We start from the raw sequence: 13,831 nt of genomic DNA, 5'->3' as shown, positions 1-13,831 counted from the left end.
AGGGAGAGACACTGCAGGAGCAGAGATTGAGGAAGCTGATTTTGTAAAGAAAAAAAAGAATGAAATTGTGTTGGTCCTTCAACTCCACAAATAAGATTTCTCTGCTTTGCTGTTAAATTAGTATACCCATGCAGCTTCTTTTTTAATTTATGTACATTATTCCCCCTCCCATTAATTCGGGTTAGGTGGATACCCAGATGGCTAAGATTTGTGCTTTTAACAAGTCTGAGCTTGTATTGAAAGTTGCAAGAGCTGCCTGGAATGTTAAACACTGGACAGAAATGGGGCATGCAGCGTCAGGGCAATCAGGCTTTTAATCACACTCCTGGTAGGGGGGGTGTCACAGCGTTGAAAATGGCCCTGTCTCGTGCTTCTTGGGTCGCCTCACGCCTTGGATGAAGAAGCTGGGGGAGCAAGGTAGGCGAGCGATGTGCCCTCTCTCCACATTGTAAGTGCCGGGACCAGGGGTGGTGTCTGCAACCAAGGAAGAAAGTGGAAGAAGGTAACTAACTGAATGGCAGTGGCCAGAACTGCACACATAAATGTTTTGGGGCCCAGACTCAACAAGCAGGCATGGCAACAGCACCAACTGAAGCTTTTAACCAGCAGTCACTATAAAAAACGTAACCTCCTTGCAAAGGTTAGTCTGGTTTCACCTAGCCTGTCTATTTGCTAAACATTTTAGAATGGGTGGGGAAACTTCTGCTGGTGCTTTTGGATTGCAACTTCCATCATCCCTGCTCATTGGTCATGCTGCCTGGGGCCGGTGGGAGTCGGAAGAAAAAAGGAACATCACACCACCATCTAAAAGTTTGCAGAAGTCATAAGAGCAGCACTACTGGATCAGGCCAAAAAGCCCTGTCTGGTCCAGCATCCTGTTCTCATGGTGGCTGATCAGATGCCTCTGGGAACCTGCAAGTGGGATCTGAGAGGAGCTGGTTAGGTTAGGGAAAGCCTGGACAAAAAGATATTTGGCTGTGAACCAACTGCTGGGTGATGCTTCACTTACAATAAATAAAATGTTATTTATACCCCGCCCTTCCCGGTTCAGAAAACTGGGCTCGGGGCGGCTAACAACAAATTTAAAACTTAGTTGTAATAAAACATAGAAGCAGCATAAAAGTCAGCATAGAAGCATGAATAACAATAAAGTTCAAAGTTCAAAAATCAATTTAAAGGAAATCCATCCAATAAACATTTGGTCACCAGGGCTAGCTGGCTGAATTAGTCCTACTTGGTAATCTTCATAAAAGGGGGAGGGAGAGGAAAGAGAAAGGAAATAAAAGATCAGGTGAATTCAAATTAAAGGTCAGGTAGAATAGCTCTGTCTTACAGGCCCGGCAAAAGGAGGTTAAATCCTGAAGGGCCCTAGTCTCATGGGACAGCATTCCACCAGGTTGGAGCCATCACTGAAAAGGCCCTGGCCCTGGTGGAGGATAGTCCGGGACCTCTAAACTATGGATCTTCATGGACCTTAAGGTCCTCTGGGGCATACCAGGAGAGGTGGTCCCATAAATAAGGGCCCCAAGCCACAAAGGGCTTTAAAGGTCAAAACCAGTACCTTGAACCTGACCCTAACTTCACCAGGAGCCAGTGCAACTGGTAAAGCACTGGGTGAATATGCTCCCATGGCAGGGACCCCGTGAGGAGCCTCACTGCAGCATTCTGCACCTGCTGGAGTTTCTGGGACAGTTTCAAGGGCAGCCCCATGTAGAGCGAATTACAGTAAAGCCTGGAGGTGACTGTCATGGATCACTGTGGCCAGATTGGGGTGGGAAAGGTAAGGGACCAACTGCTTAGTGCTTATAAGATGGAAAAATGTCGCCTTAGCTGTTGCTGTAACCTGTGCCTCCATGGAAAGGGAGGCGTCAAGGATAACACCCAAATTCTTAACGGAAGGCATTGGCACTAATTGGGCTCCCGCAAGAGAAGGGAGTTGGTCCCTCATCCTCATGCCATCCCGACCCAGCCAGAGGACCTCTGTCTTTGAAGGATTTAGTTTCAATCGGCTCCCACAAAACCACCCACCACAGCCTCCAAGCATCTGGTCAGTGTGTCGGGCCGAGTTGGTGTGGCCATCCATCAGCAGATAGAGCTGAGTGTCATCATAATGTTATAATGGCAGCAATGGTCAGGGGTACTGCTAACTCTTATTAATATTCAATCTCTGCCCCTTTATATACAGTCATATCTTGGAAGTCAAACGGAATCTGTTCCGGAAGCCTGTTCAACTTCCAAAATACTCGAAAACCCAAACGCAGCTTCTGATTGACTGCAGGAAGCTTCTGCAGCCAATTGGAAGCAGCGGAAGCCCTGTTGGATTTTTGGCTTCCAAAAGAACGTTCGAAAACCGGAACATTGTTCAGGAGCCAAAACGTTCAGGAACTAGGCTGTTTGACTTCCAAGGTACAAGTGTAGGTGCACAGCGCTCCCTCTCGCTGTTCTAGCTTCTGGCTTAGCCACGTGCAGCCTCTTCAGGGCAGGGGGAGCTGTCATCCCGCTGCCCTGAAGAGGCTGTGCGGCTATCCCAGAAGCCAGAAGAGCGAGAGGGATCTCTGGCTTCTGGGATTCGGAATATTTTTTTTCTTGTTTTTGTCCTCCAAAAACTAGGTGCGTCTTATGGTCTGGTGCATCTTACAGAACGAAAAATACTGTAGTTAAAAGAGTGGTGGGAGGGAACCTGTTACCATTCCTTACCTTTCCTGGCCCACTTGTGCATAGTGTTTCGTGCAGGGCTGATGATGATAGAGGGTGATCTAAACATCACATGTTTGTATGCACTTTCTGTGTTGTACCTATTGGGTGCTGGATCCATCATATTATCTAGGGAAGAGAAAAGGGGTGAGAGAGAAGCCGGCCCAATCTGTGGTGCCAGATACTAATGGAGAGGGGAGAAGTTGGCATTGCCAGGCACTGACTTGAAGAGCTGCAACCTGACAGAGACCCTCTTGGATATGCTTAGAATAGCTCCCCTTACTGTTACTGCCAGGAGCAACTTATTCTGCTCTTGCCCACCCCCTTGTAGTGTTCAGTGGACCCAAGTGAAGAGGTCAAGTTAAATGGGCAGTGTAGATACCATATGTATTTATGAAACAAAAATTATATACAGGCAACCCACCCCCCACCGTTGCACACATTCAAATAAAGCTTGACCCTACAAACGTGCATCCCTGGAAGTGGCTGGAAAAGGGGACAGAATGGGGTAGAGGCATAATGGGTGGAGCAGGTTTACATGCCTACATGCATGGTCAGGAATGCAGCCCCCACACAAAATGGTATTGTTTGAACGTAGGGAAACAGCTAAATAGCTTACAAAAACAGTTTTAAAATATTGAGGAATAAACAGTTAAAACCATGTACGTAATTTAAAATTCTGTAGTTAAAATTAACAGTAAGAGATTAGATCTTGTCAGCATCCATGTTTCTGGTCAGGCTGGCCTAAACAATAATGTTTTGAGCAGGTGGTGAAAAGAGTACGACATAGGTGCCTGCCTGGTATCAATAGGCAAGGAGTTCCAAAGTGGGTCCCAGAACAACAAAATAATTATTTTCTTGAAAGTGCAGAACAAATAGGTGGCAGCTGTAACAGTGTCAGACCTGCAAATTGAAGCGGTCAAATGGGTTTATATAGAGAAGGCAATGTGCAAGTAACTGGTCCCAAATAACTTGGCCTCAGAACAAATCTTTGAGCAGAGGTGTTAGCTACTGGCAATGTCTCACTAAAAAAATGTCTCACAATGTCTCACTAGAGGAACCCTACCGAAGGCAAATTTCTGGTAAAAATCTGGAGTTTGTACTCAGCAAGTGCTCAGCTTCCAAACTGGCAATAAAGGGCGAGAATAGAGTCCTGGGGCACACCTTGACCCAGATAAGGATAATAGCTCCATTGGTAGAACATGAGACCCATAATCTCAGGGTCTTAGTTTTGTGACCCATATTTGTAAAAAAAATATTAAAAATTACATTGCAAGGATTTGGGCTAGATGACCCCCTGGATCTCTTCCAACACTACAATTCTATGAAATAAATACCTCTTGATAACCTAAGGCACCCATTATGTTCTTACTTTTGCTGACAAGAGTGAACTCCCCCTTCTGTCCCATGGTGAAATGGGGGCTGTTTGGCAGGTTGGCTGGCTTGACATCCAGGGGCTGGCCGTAGTGGAAAGGAGAGGGCCACTGCAAATAACAGAGGGACAGCTGAGCTGCATGATCCTTCCTGGGGAGGGGGACCCACATGGTGGAGGAGTATAAAGGCTATATGACCAGTGAGACCCAACAGAGCTACATTTCCCAGAATGCTTTAACCATCAATCCTCCTTCCCAGGGAACTGTGGGAGTGGTAACTCTGACAGGGAGTAGGGGGCCTCCTAACAACTCTCAGCATCCTTAATGAACTACAGTTCCCAGGATTCCTTTGGGGAAGCCATGATATTCTAGTGCTTTAAATGTACTGTATGGTGTTAATGGGACTCCAAATCTGTGGTTCTAAAGCAGCCTTGCCCAACCTTTGGTCCACAGATGCTCCCATTATCCCCAGGGCCTGGCCATGGTGGCTTGAAATGATGCTTAAAATAATTCTATGGACAAATTCAAAGAGGATAAGGTTATCAATTGTTACTAATCATGATGGCTCTGCCCTGCCTTCCACAGCTGGAGGCAGTCATATAACTGAGTTATGTGACACCCCAAGCCAAGGTGATATGTAACTTTACAAGACATCTGAAATCAGCCCTGTATAGGGAAGTTATTTAATGTTGAACGTTACATTATGTTTTTATATATGTTGGAAGCCGCCCAGAATGGCTGGGGCAACCCAGTCAGACGCATGGGGTATTACTATTATACTATTAATTAGGATGTCTCTATTTTCCTAGGAGAAATGTTGGAGGATATGAAAACTAGCTGCTGGAAATTGCAGTAAGAGAGTGCACTCTTATGCTCAGACCCTACTTGTATGAGGTGCTTCAAATGCATAGTGCAGATGGGGCCTTTAATTTCTGGCTGCTTCCAAATACAACAAGGCCACCACATACAGTATACAGCTTGCTACCTGATCTTTGCAACATGGAGACTGACCCCGGGACCTGTAATATATATTCTTTATATTACACTTTATGGATATTTATGGAGTGATTTATTTATACCGTTATTTTATTTATGTTTTGCATGTTGTCAACTGCTTTGATGCACTTTCTGAAAGGGAGGGTTGTAAATATTCCATTTAATTAATGAATGAAGCATGTGCTCTTGTCACTGAACTATATGAATTGGGTGGGGCATAGCACAAATGGACACCCCCATGCGTGACACTTACATTGGTCTCGTTGCTAAAATCCACTTTCTTAATGAACGGGTTATTGCTCAAAAACCAAGACTTCTGCCAAGAACGCCGCCCTCCGCCCTCTGGAGAAACAGAAGACAAGGTTGAGGCAGCATCAGTGTTGTTACAGAGCCTTGAACTTTGAACCAGGCCCCCAACTGTCATCCCAAGAGACTTGGGACCCAGCCTACATAGAGCTGGCCCAAGACACTTTGGCAGCTGAGGCAAACCACAAAATGGCATCCCCTCCCCAACCTGGGATGAAGGGGTGAGTGAAGACTTACATCAGGAACATGTACAGTGGTACCTCAGGTTAAGTACTTAATTCTGGAGTACTTAAGTACTTCATTCCGGAGGTCCGTTCTTAACCTGAAAGTGTTCTTAACCTGAAGCACCACTTTAGCTAATGGGGCCTCCCCCTGCTGCCACGCCGCTGGATCATGCTTTCTGTTCTCATCCTGAAGCGAAGTTCTTAACCTGAGGTACTATTTCTGGGTTAGCGGAGTCTGTAACCTGAAGGTATGTAACCCAAGGTACCACTCTATGATCTAGTTGAGATTCCTGAGTTGCAAGGGGTTGAACTAGATGACCCCTGGGGGACCATTGTAACTCTATAACTCTACAATTCTAAAGAGCTACAGCAGGAAGGGGCGAGGAGAGCAGTGCCATCTGTTCACCAAGAGGCTGCTGTAGAGGCAGCTTTGAGGGTGGAGCTGCTAAGGAGACAGCAGATCTCTATGAAGCATGCCACAGTGATCTATGAAGCATGCCACAGTCAGTGACAGCAGTGGCAGCAGAAGTGGGGTTGGATGATGCATTCCTTGGCGGCCACATCTGCTGCCCCTGTGGATCCTGCCACCTGAAGCAATTGCCTCATCTTGCCTCATGGGTGGGATGACCCTGAATCTACTCATGTAACAGGGTGAGGTGACAGAAAGCAGGGCTGAACAGGCCTTTCCATTTCCACATGCTGGTAGAATAAGCTATTCATTTGTTTTTTGTTACAGTAAGTCTATGTCACATCCTTTGCCATTGTGGCCCCCAGGAGGTTGCCTGCTAGAAAATGTGGCCCTCAGGTTCCCCACTTTTTGGGGGGAAGTGAATATACAGTATCCAGAAAGTAGGCCTTACCTGTTGTAATCACACATGTTCTGCCCCCACAAGGGTCAGTTATTTAGGCAGTGCTTTTTTTCTGGGGGGACGCAACCCCTAAGCATTTTGTGAATCTAAGTTTGGCCTCATTGAGGGGCAGTATTTCAACATGAGTAGGAAAATGAGAGTACCCCTGAACATTTTTTTTAAAGAAAAAAAGCACTTGTATTAGGTAGAAGGTATAACAATGCTGCTCCTTTAAGAAAAGATACACTGGTACCTCGGGTTAAGTACTTAATTCGTTCCGGAGGTCCGTTCTTAACCTGAAACTGTTCTTAACCTGAAGCACCACTTTAGCTAATGGAGCCTCCTGCTGCCGCTGCACTGTCAGAGCACGATTTCTGTTCTCATCCTGATGCAAAGTTCTTAACCCGAGGTACTATTTCTGGGCACAACAATATGATAGTTTTTATTGGCTCTACCTGTTGTGTATTGAGTCAAAGGATTTTATATCTGCATTATTATTGTCTGTATTTGCATTAGGGTAAAGTAACTGCCTTTTGGTTCCAGAGGGTACAGCTACTATTGGTTCATTTAAGCTGCTGTATTTGGATCCTCTGTCTTATTGGTTGCCTCCAAAAGGCAGGACTGTGATTGCCTGATATTGTTCCCTCCAAAATGTATCCTTTCTAGTTTGTTCCCTGTCCCTATAAATGTAGCTCTCCCCTCCTCAGTCTTCAGTCTTGTTGCTTTAATAAAGAAGTGTTACTAGAGAACTGTCTCCAGCATATTATGTCAAGAGAGCTGAAATCACAAACCCCACGTCACAACACTACCCAGAGCGAGAAAATTACCTCCCTTCTCAAAGTCTCAGCTGCAAGCATGCTAGCCCTAGGATTTTCCCTACCCTCTGCATTGGAGAAATTGCATCCAATAAGCCATTTTTCTTAGGAAGCTCTGCAAATTCATGCAATGCTGTAAATGAATAGCTTCATCTGTAACAACACACCAAGTGATATTGGTAGATAAAAACAATGAAGTTGTTTGTGGTATAAAGTACGTAACTCAGACAGAAGAGTTTCTAATCCTGAACTAACTAACTAGCCAAGAGGAAACAAAGGCTTGTGCTTTTCTTCTCAGAGGATAGATCCAAGATGGCCTCTCAAAAATGTTGAAAACCTCTGGTCTAGTGGCTTAAACACAAACCATATTGATTCATGAATAGCTGGAAACTGAAAGAATGCTCTCTTAATCCCTTCCCTTCACTCACACCTTTAGAAGGTGACTTCAACCCAAAGGTGTAGGATGGAGCACTGGTTTGCCGGAAGTTCACACTGCAGGCCGAGTAAGCTGCTGGCCCAGGGCTGTCCGTGTTCACTGCCATCGACAAGCGGCCTTCTGGGGATATGCGACCACCTGGAGCAAAGAGCAGATCATTCAGCTGATGCAGGTTGGGATCTGAATGCTCTGCAAGGAGGCTTCCTGTCTGCCCCTGCCCCAAGAGCCTGGCCTCCTGCCCCTATGCTTTTAACATAAGAATGCAAAATCTGTGGTCCTGCATATGTTGTTGGACTACAACTTCTGTAATCCAAGAGCCTTGGCCATGTTTACTGGGACTGTTGGGAGCAGGAGAACAGCCACATCTGGAGAGCCACAGTTTCCCCAGCCCTGGACCATGATGCATGCGTTACATATTTGTACTCCAAGGCCAGCTTCTGAGGCTCTGCTTGCTTTACTTATCATCAAGGTCCCTCAGCTCTATAAACAGGGCCTTTTTAGTGGTGACCCTGTATTTTTGATCCTAAGAGAAATATGTGGTGTTTGCCCTACCATGTTATCTGTTGCTGGTTTTACTGGTTACTTTTAAGCTGACCATGCCATGCAAGAAATACAGTACTTGCTTCTGTCAGTCCTGCTGCAGGGCTCTGCAGATTTGTCTACCCATCAATGCAATAGGTATTGCAAGTGTCTAAAATAAGGAAGACAGAGAGGCCCTTAAACTGAGAGAAACTGTGGCACAATCAGAGGCTGAGCAAGGAGGGTGTGGCCCGCCCTGGGTGACATCACCTCCCTGACCCTCGCCGTGGGCGGCGCCCTCCCAGGATGCTTGAGGCCGCCAGCAGCCCCCCCCCCCTGAGCCTTGCGGCAGTCGGCAGATCCCCTGGGACATGCGCCCTGCTCCCCTGGGATGCTAGCCCCGCCCACCGGGTGCATGCCGCTCCAGGTGCCAGGGCAACTAGTTCTGCCTCTGGGCACAATGGCTAGACTTGCAATGAGTAGACTTGCATTCAGAAATCTTCTCAGACATGAAATGCAATGGTTCATCTTTGGCAAGTTACTGTCTCTCAGTCTAATCTACCTTGCAAGGTTGTTGTGAGCTAAAATGTGGATTTTGTTAGTTCAGATTGTTGGCATTTGTCTGTCTCAGGAGACTGGAGAAGTGTGCCTTTAGGGATGAAGTGGAACTGTTGGAAGGTTACAGTGCCTGCTGCGGCTGTAGAGACCAATATGGGAAAGACAGGTTTTCTTGCTACTGGGGCAGATGAAGGCTTCTAGTTGCCAATTATGCCTTACAGAATTACATTGAAATTGCACTATTGGTTTCCCTATTGGGCACCCACAAACCAATGGGGAGAAAGCCTTGGATTGCTCTTTTCTCTCTCTCAGACCTCCTTCCTACTTACTGCTCTGCTTTCCAAACTGAATTTCTGGGAGGAACGGTGTTGAGCTAGATTCCCTGCTCAGGCGACCCCTGAGAACAAAACACAAGCAAGAAATGAGGAGAGGCTGTCCCAGCAGCTGGAAATGGAAGGAAAAAGTAAATGCCACTACTGGTGCCAGTAGTGGGCGAAATCAGGCATTTGCTGGATCCCACCATTTTATTTAGCTATACTGAAATTTATTCCCTATACTCCTGACACTCCTTATGTAAGCACATAAGACAAGCTCAGATGGATCAGACCAAAAGCCCATCTAATCCATCACTTTGTTCTCACAGAGGCCAACCAGATGCTTGTGGGAAGCACTCCGGGCTATTGACAACATTTTTAAAAAAGAATTGCAGCACAGTAAAAACAAATTGAAATAGAAAGAATGCATCAATATTATTTGCACTCAGGTTCTGCTTGTGGGATTCCCATAGGCATCCAGTTGGCCACTGTGCTGCAGGATGGGGCAGAGGCAAAAGAGGCTAGTTTCTGCACAAACACCCCCCTCTATCCTCCATTCAGGCAGGCAAGAGGCATGATCAGAGTTCAAGGACACATTCCACCCAGGCAAAATCCCTGCAGGTGGGTGCAATGCAGGGCTATTGAGGGAGGGTATTTGTGGCATGTGGAGAGTCTTGGGGGCCATAGAAAGAGGCCTCAGGGGCTGTGTGTGGCCCCTTAGCCCTGAGGTTCCCCATTCCAGGACTAGATGGACTGTTGGTTCTGGTCCAGCAAGACTCACCCATCCCATTTTAACTTAATGGGGTTAGGTGAGAATCTGGCCTTGCGGGGCATGCAGTAGGGGATAGTGGCAAGTGCCTGAGGCCTTCTCTTCCTGCATTACCGGTGCAAATGGTGGTGCCTCTTTAAAAGCAACTGAGATTTGGGGTTCCTTTTCTGGCTGGTGTCCAGGTACATCTGGGCCATGAACTTGATGTGTTTCTGCTGGAACTCCATTTTCCACAGCTGGGCAATGTTGACTCGCCCCATGCTCCCCCTCCGGCAGAATGGTTGCTGCAGGTTGTGTGACATCAGTGGGTTCTCTCATTCCATGGCTCCATGCATTCTGTGCTGTTTGATGGTGGTGTCTCTTTTCCCCAAGGGTGGGGAATAGATGAGGCGGGGTGGTCCAGCTAGGTGCAGACCTATGATCAAGAATGGTTGGTTCTTTGGGGCTAATGGGGGGTGGGTGGTCATTGTTCTACTAACCCCAATCTTCCCCCAGCCACCTGCCTGTCTTCTTGCTTAAAACCAGCCCAGAAGGTAACACTGGCTGCCTGTTTCCTCCTCAGGTTCAGTGTTGCCATTGCAGGTAGGAGGACGGGGCAAAACTATAATTTAGGCCTCATTCACATCTTACATTGTGATACCATATTAAATGTTTCCCTCAAGGTATTCAGGGGACTGTAGTTTTATAAGGATGCTGAGAGTTTATTGAAGACCCCCCTCTGAGAACCATTCTGAGAAATTGCTTTTAATCCACTCTTTATTGTTTTTCTATTAATTCAAAATATACAAAGTCAGTCACAAAACATTTTGTTGCATGATGTTAATGATTTAAGGGGGTGGGTTAAGCACCTAATCCCTAGAAATTAATAAATGCTAGGATTTTGATTATCTGGGACATGAAGGGAGAATGCAAGCTGCAGAGGAATTCCTATAGCTGAGCTACTTCCATCAAGGAAATATAGAGAACAATTGAGGGACATTAACAATATAAGAGAACTCCTTCACCCTTACCCTGAGGTGTGAACAGAGGCTGGGGGTTTGGAAGGTTGACACAGTAACTGCTCTGGGAGCAAGGGTGGCTGGGAGGAAGGAGGGAGAACAGCTGAGATCCATCTTGGGCAGGCTGGCTGAAGGCTGGCTGCCTTTGCTGTGGGGTACCAGCCCCTCTTGGAAGGACCCACTTGGCAGAGAGAGGGGCAGGCAGCCAACTTTTGTAACAACATATACAAAATATAACAGAATCTAAAATTTAAACTGGATCTCAGTAGGATATGGTAACAACTACTGAAAATTGTAGCTCTGTAAGGGTAATAGGGGGTCCCTTAACAACTCTCAGCACTCTAACAAACCACAGCTCCCAGAATTCTTAGAACATAGAGTGTTGAGAAAGAAAGGAATCTGTGTGCAAGTTGGATTGAATTTGGAAGAAAAATATTTCAAGCTCCTTGCAACAACTCTGGAAAAATAATGGAAAAAGAAAATGTGGAAATTTGAATTTTTCATTAAAAAAAAGGACGGATAAGTATGGTTGACATGAAAAGAGACTGGGAGCCATGGACTTGGATGTGGATTAAGGACTGTATACTAATCATGGATCCTTCATGGATCACTGCCCCTTCATGGATCACTGCTTTGCCGTGGCGAAGGGGCTTGAATAACTCAGAGAAGCTATGAGCTATGCCGTGCAGGGCCACCCAAGATGGACAGGTCATAGTGGATAGTTTTGACCAAACATGATCCACCTGGAGCAGGAACCGGCAAGCCACTCCAGTATCCCTGCCAAGAAAACTCCATGGACAAAGGCAACAGGCATATAAAAGTTATGACGCTGGAAGATGAGCCCCTCAGGTCGGAAGGCGTCCAACGTGCTACTGAGGAAGAGCGGAGGACAAGTACAAGTAGATTCAGAGCTGATGAAGTGGCCAGGCCAAAGCCGAAAGGACGCTCAGTTGTGGATATGCCTGGAAGCGAAAGGAAAGTCCAATGCTGTAAAGAAAAATATTGCATAGGAACCTGGAATGTAAGAACCATGAACCTTGGTAAGTTGGATGTGGTAAAAAATGAGATGGCAAGAATAAATATTGACATCTTGGGCATCAGTGAACTAAAATGAACGGGAATGGGCGAATTCAGTTCAGATGACCATCATATCTACTACTGTAGGCAAGAATCCCGTTAAAGAAATGGGGTAACCCTCATTGTAGTAACGGTCGCCTCCAACCTCTTGCCCCTCCCTTCTCCTGCCTCTGCTCTCCGGCCAGGCAAGGACGCACCAGGGCAGGGTTGGCAGACGTATTACTTTTATCAAACAAAACAAATAGGTCTCAGTAGAGCTGCCACCACTCCCTCTTGTCCAGGGGACCCAAAATCACAACCCAGGGAGAAGGCTGTGACCCGTTATCTTGGCCGTCCCCCTACTCCACAAGCTGTATCCACAGTCTTGCAGGCTGAAGTTCTACGGTAGAGCGTAACCAGGCGTAAGGCTAGGACTTAGCTATTCCCCCCGGAAAGGCACACAACTAAAACAGTTTCATACTAAAAGGATTTATTTTAAAATAACATAAGAAACATGCTAAAATAGCAGGCACTTCTTTTGAGCATTACAGATAAGAAAATAACAAATTGGTATAGTATGACTAAGTCTACATACTCACAACTCTAACACAAAGATAGGACAGTTGATGTTCTTTAGGACTCTGCTAGTTGAAGACGATTGAAGATCTCCATCTCAAAAGATGAATAGTGGCCTATTAAGCTGGAACAATAGAGCCTGGCATCTTTGCGATTTGCAGAGTAAGGCAAAGAGCAAAGAGCAGATAATCCTCTGATCTTTTATTCCCAATCCGCAACCTGCGTCGTAACTTTCAAGCCAATCATAAGACTCAAATTATTTTTGAATGCGCCAATGATCGGCTTGCTGGTCAATCAATTTACCTTTTGACAGCTGGGCCAATTTAGAATTCAACTTTTAATCAAAGGCTTCCTCCCTTCCGTGGAAACTAACCAGCGATACATTCCCAAGCAATTCAAGGACAGATAGCATCACTGGGAGGGGGGATGTTCACACATTCGAACACAGGTGTTAAATCAAGACTTCCTTGGTTCTAATAAACCTTTCAGCTGAGGAGTCAGCTAGTCTGGGGTTTTAAAGATATACAACTCCTTTCCCAGGGTCCTTGTGGCTGATGAAACTCCCACAAGGCCTCACTCTCTTTGCTTGACCAAAGAATAATTTTCCAAATATTACTAACTTTACTACACTCATAGTCAGCAAAAGAGTGGTGAAGGCTGTACTGGGATGCAATCTCAAAAATGATAGAATGATCTCAATACGAATCCAAGGCAGACCTTTTAACATCACAGTAATCCAAGTTTATGCACCAACTACTGGTGCTGAAGAAACTGAAATTGACCAATACTATGAAGACTTACAACACCTTATAGAAATGACACCAAAGAAGGATTTCTTCTCATTATAGCGGATTGGAATGCTAAAGTAGGGAGTCAAGAGATAAGAGGAACAACTGGCAAGTTTGGACTTGGAGTTCAAAATGAAGGAGGGCAAAGGCTAATAGAGTTCTGCCAAGAGAACAAGCTGGCCATCACAAACACGCTTTTCCAACAACACAAGAGACGACTCTACACATGGACATCACCAGATGGGCAGCATCGAAATCAGATTGATTATATTCTCTGCAGCCAACGATGGAGAAGCTCTATATAGTCAGCAAAAACAAGACCTGGAGCTGACTGTGGCTCAGATCATCAGCTTCTTTTAGCAAAATTCAAGCTTAAACTGAAGAAAGTAGGAAAAACCACTGGGTCGGTAAGATACACTCTAAGTCAAATCCCTTATGAATACACAGTGGAAGTGAGAAACAGGTTTAAGGATTTAGATTTGGTGGACAGAGTGCCTGAAAAACTATGGAAGGAGGCTCGTAACATTATACAGGAGGCAGCAACTAAAACCATCCCAATGA

General features: G+C 45.8%; 1 protein-coding gene across 1 annotated transcript; it reads right to left on the bottom strand.

Moving 5' to 3' along the window:
- Nucleotides 1-296: 296 nt before the first annotated feature.
- On the bottom strand, nucleotides 297-10,157 carry STPG3 (sperm-tail PG-rich repeat containing 3). Its single transcript, XM_083721432.1, has 7 exons — nucleotides 9,967-10,157; nucleotides 9,099-9,166; nucleotides 7,687-7,830; nucleotides 5,317-5,405; nucleotides 4,067-4,178; nucleotides 2,698-2,823; nucleotides 297-474 (listed from the first exon to the last, which is right to left on the bottom strand). Exons 1-7 carry the CDS (start codon nucleotides 10,152-10,154, stop codon nucleotides 341-343), a joined length of 861 nt encoding a protein of 286 aa, XP_083577558.1. The 5' UTR covers nucleotides 10,155-10,157; the 3' UTR covers nucleotides 297-340.
- Between the last annotated feature and the right edge of the window lie 3,674 nt (nucleotides 10,158-13,831).

This window comes from Podarcis gaigeae (assembly GCF_964106915.1).
Source record: "Podarcis gaigeae genome assembly, chromosome: Z".
In the NCBI taxonomy this organism is placed as follows: Eukaryota; Metazoa; Chordata; class Lepidosauria; order Squamata; family Lacertidae; genus Podarcis; species Podarcis gaigeae.
Note: the sequence above shows the minus strand (reverse complement) of the source record. Positions and strands in the feature narration are given on the sequence as shown.